The sequence below is a fragment of the Octopus sinensis genome, linkage group LG27, assembly GCF_006345805.1.
Source record: "Octopus sinensis linkage group LG27, ASM634580v1, whole genome shotgun sequence".
Taxonomy (NCBI): domain Eukaryota; kingdom Metazoa; phylum Mollusca; class Cephalopoda; order Octopoda; family Octopodidae; genus Octopus; species Octopus sinensis.
In genome coordinates, this window is record NC_043023.1 from 8,574,277 (window position 1) to 8,577,932 (window position 3,656).

A 3,656-nucleotide genomic window follows, 5' to 3' on the forward strand; every position below is an offset into this window, starting at 1 on the left:
GGTTTTTTTCTTCAATTTCAACCAATCAATGACGTCTATTAAGGTGAAAACATTCTGTGCCGTATGAATATGTCCCTCGTTTAAGAAACAGATTGAGTTTATTTACATTTCTGAAGAAAAAAAGATACCCTTCCCTCACTCCTAACCCTAATCCTAAAACAGATTGAAATGCAATAGATCAATACTAGGGTCATAATTATGGGTGACAAATTCATATGACACCGCTAGAAAAAACTGCCGGTCAAACCGAAAAGATCCGTAATGTTAACTTGGGAATCCAAAATTTCAGGCTTACAGGTCCAGATTCTCCCTGGAAAGTTCTTATTTTACCCACAGATTGAGCCTGATTCCAAAATGGTATGATATGTTGGGCTACGGCCTCTAGGAGTAAAGTTGAAAAAGTGTGAATCACTGATATTCGCATTTATAGTATTAGATATGCACACATACATACACACACACATGAATGGACGTGTGTGTGTGTGTATATATCATCATCATCATTTAACGTCCGTTTTCCATGCTAGCATGGGTTGGATAATTTGACCGGGATCTGGGAAGCCAGAAGGCTGCACCAGGCTCCAGTCTGATCTGGCAGAGTTTCTACAGCTGGATGCCCTTCCACATATATATATATTTTTTTTTACCTACAAAACTTAAATGACTGACCACTAACTTTTAGTGGTCAGTCCTTTAAATTTTGAATGTAAAAAATATTTTAATCTTTGGATTCTTCTAATATGCTAGGCCACTGGTTTTAATTGATTAATATCAATTTCTACCCTTATTCAATTTTATAAATATATATGCTGTGTGGCAGGTAAAAAGCACCATTTGAGCATGATCGTCACCAGCATTGCCTTACTGGCACGTGAAAAAGTATTCGAGAGAGGTCAATGCCAGTGCTGCTGGACTGGTTCCTGTGCAGGTGGCAGGTAAAAAACACCATTTCAGCATGGCCGTTGCCAGTACAGCCTGACAAGTCTTCATGCCAGTGACATGTATAAGGACCCACTACACTCTTCGAGTGGTTGGCATTAGGAAGGGCATCAAGATGTCCAAACTCTGCCAGATCAGAAAGGAGCCTGGTGCAGCCATTTCGTTCACCAGTCCTCAGTCAAATCGTCCAACCCATGCTAGCTTGGAAGGCGGATGTTAAATGATGATGATGATGATATAAAGCACACAGCATAAAATGTAAACTGGTTAATATTAGGAGAATACATCCAAAGCAACCAAAACAAATCAGACTGGAACCTAGTGCAGCATTAGGGCTTGCCAGCTCATGTCAAACTGTCCCACCCATGACAGCATATAAAGAAAAGCTATCGCTGAAGGATGATGATGATGAAAATGACGACAATGATGAAAGTACATAGACAAAACCAATTTCAGTTTAATTCAGTTTTTATTCATTATTCCCATTTCTTTATTCTCTCATAACAAATTCCTCAAAACTCCAGCATGACCATCTTCAGAAATCAAAGTCTTTGCTGAATTTGATGTTGACATTGATGAAATTTGAAGAGTTAAAAAAAATCCCTGTCTCTTTGCAGAAAAACTAGAAGTAATTTTAGGCATGTTGTAACAAATTTTAATACTTATACAGTCACACTTGTGTGTGTATACTCATATGTTTACTTAAGTGGAATCTTCGTGAGAATGATTTACCACAGATATCACACTGATATGGTTTTTTCCCAGTATGAATACGCTCGTGTCTACTCAAGAGACAATTTTATGAAAATGATTTACTGCAGATAATACATTGATATGGCTTCTAACCTGTATGAATACGCTTGTGTCTAGTTAAAGTGCTATTTACAGAAAATGATTCACCACAGATATCACAGTGATATGGTTTCTCACCTGTGTGAATACGTTTGTGACTAGTTAAAGCACTATTTAGAGAAAATGATTTACCACAGATATCACACTGATATGGTTTTTCCCCAGTATGAATACGCTTGTGTCTAGTCAAGAGACCATTTTCTGAAAATGATTTACTGCAGATAATACATTGATATGGCTTCTCACCTGTATGAATACATTTGTGTCTAGTTAAAACATTAATTTGAGAAAATGATTTATCACATAAATCGCAGGGATATGGTTTTTCACCAGTATGAATACGTCTATGAATAGTCAAATGACTATTACAAGAGAATGATTTACCACACGTATTGCACTGATATGGCTTCTCTCCTGTATGAATACGTCTGTGAACGGTCAAGTTACTTTGAGAGAATGATTTTCCACAGACATCACAATGATATGGCTTCTCACCTGTATGAATACGTTTGTGTAGTCAAATTACTTCTTCGAGAGAATGATTTTCCACAGACATCACAATGATAAGGTTTCTCTCCTGTATGAACGCGCTTGTGTTTAGTAAAATGACTGTTTGCAGTGAATGATTTGCCACAGATATCACAATGATATGGCCTCTCTCCTGTATGTGTACGCTTATGAACAGTTAAATTGCAATTTTCAGAAAATGATTTACCACAAATATCACAATGATATGGCTTCTCTCCAGTATGAATACGTTTATGATTAGTCAATTGACTATTACAAGAGAATAAATTACCACAGATATCACACGGATATGGCTTCTCACCATTATGATTACATCTGTGAATGGTCAAGAATGATTCTCCACAGACATCACAGAAATATGATTTCTCTCTGGTATCAGGGTTTTTAGATTTAGTTAAATTATTCATTATGGTAGAATAATTTGTCATATATATCACAAGGATATTGTTTTTTTCTTTCCTATGAATATGTTTGCGTTCAGTTCAGTTAGTATTTTCAGTGAGTAATTTAATGCTATGTTTCTTTCAGCTGTGATCTTAATATCTAAATTTGCAGGTGAAAACTGTCAGGTCCTTCGTAAAGTTATCCAAACTTGTAAAGCAATCACGTCCATAAAAATATCAAAAGTCACATCTGAACGACAAGATTTCTTTTATGTCAACATTATCTGATATTCTGAAAGAGGAAAAGAAACAGTGAGATAAAGAGAATAGTTAAGTGACATAATAATTCAACATTGCAAATTTTACAACATCAATACTGTCATCCGTTTAATGCCAATGTTCATTGAAGTGTTGAAAGACTGGCATACCTACACAACTTTTACTGTTTTACTTGTTACAGATATTTGACTGTGACCATGCTGGAGCACCACCTTACAGTCAAGCTAATCGACGCAGGACTTATTGTTTGGAAGCCTAGTACTTATTCTACCGGTTGCATTTGCTGAACCGCTAAGTTACGGGCACATAAACAGACCAGCATCGGTTGTCAAGCGATGTTGGGGAGACAAACACATATATATATATATATACACACACACGCACATATACAAAGGGCTTCTTTCAGTTTCCGTCTATGAAATCCACTCACAAGGCTTAGTTCGGCCCTACGCCTACCTTCCTCATACCTTTCAGGAAAATCCCTTTTTTTATATCTAAGACAAGCGAGCATATTTTCTCAATCTTTCTATGCATTTTCACAGATTGCAGTAACTTCGAAGGGTTCACAGAATTCCATTATTTACTGGCAGAATCATTAGCATACTGCACAAAATGCTTAACAGCATTTCGTCCGTCTTTACTCTAACACTTCAAAGTCCGCCGAGGTCGACTTTG

At 36.7% G+C, this 3,656-nt stretch overlaps 1 protein-coding gene across 1 annotated transcript; it reads right to left on the reverse strand.

The window, feature by feature from the left end:
• Window positions 1–1,641: 1,641 nt before the first annotated feature.
• LOC118768069 (protein krueppel-like) lies at window positions 1,642–2,959 on the reverse strand. The gene is made up of 4 exons (XM_036513858.1): window positions 2,667–2,959; window positions 2,313–2,345; window positions 2,008–2,233; window positions 1,642–1,721 (listed from the first exon to the last, which is right to left on the reverse strand). Exons 1-4 carry the CDS (start codon window positions 2,745–2,747, stop codon window positions 1,642–1,644), a joined length of 420 nt encoding a protein of 139 aa, XP_036369751.1. The 5' UTR covers window positions 2,748–2,959.
• Between the last annotated feature and the right edge of the window lie 697 nt (window positions 2,960–3,656).

Excerpts from the sequence above, each read along its gene's own strand:
- LOC118768069 (XM_036513858.1), bottom strand. The coding sequence starts at position 2,747 with ATGACAAATTATTCTACCATAATGAATAATTTAACTAAATCTAAAAAC. Across the intron at positions 2,346-2,666 it reads AGAAATCATATTTCTGTGAT|GTCTGTGGAAAATCATTCTC; the intron begins GTCTGTGGAGAA and ends TATCATTGTGAT. Across the intron at positions 1,722-2,007 it reads ATATCAATGTATTATCTGCA|ACACGAGCGTATTCATACTG; the intron begins GTAAATCATTTT and ends TCTCTTGAGTAG.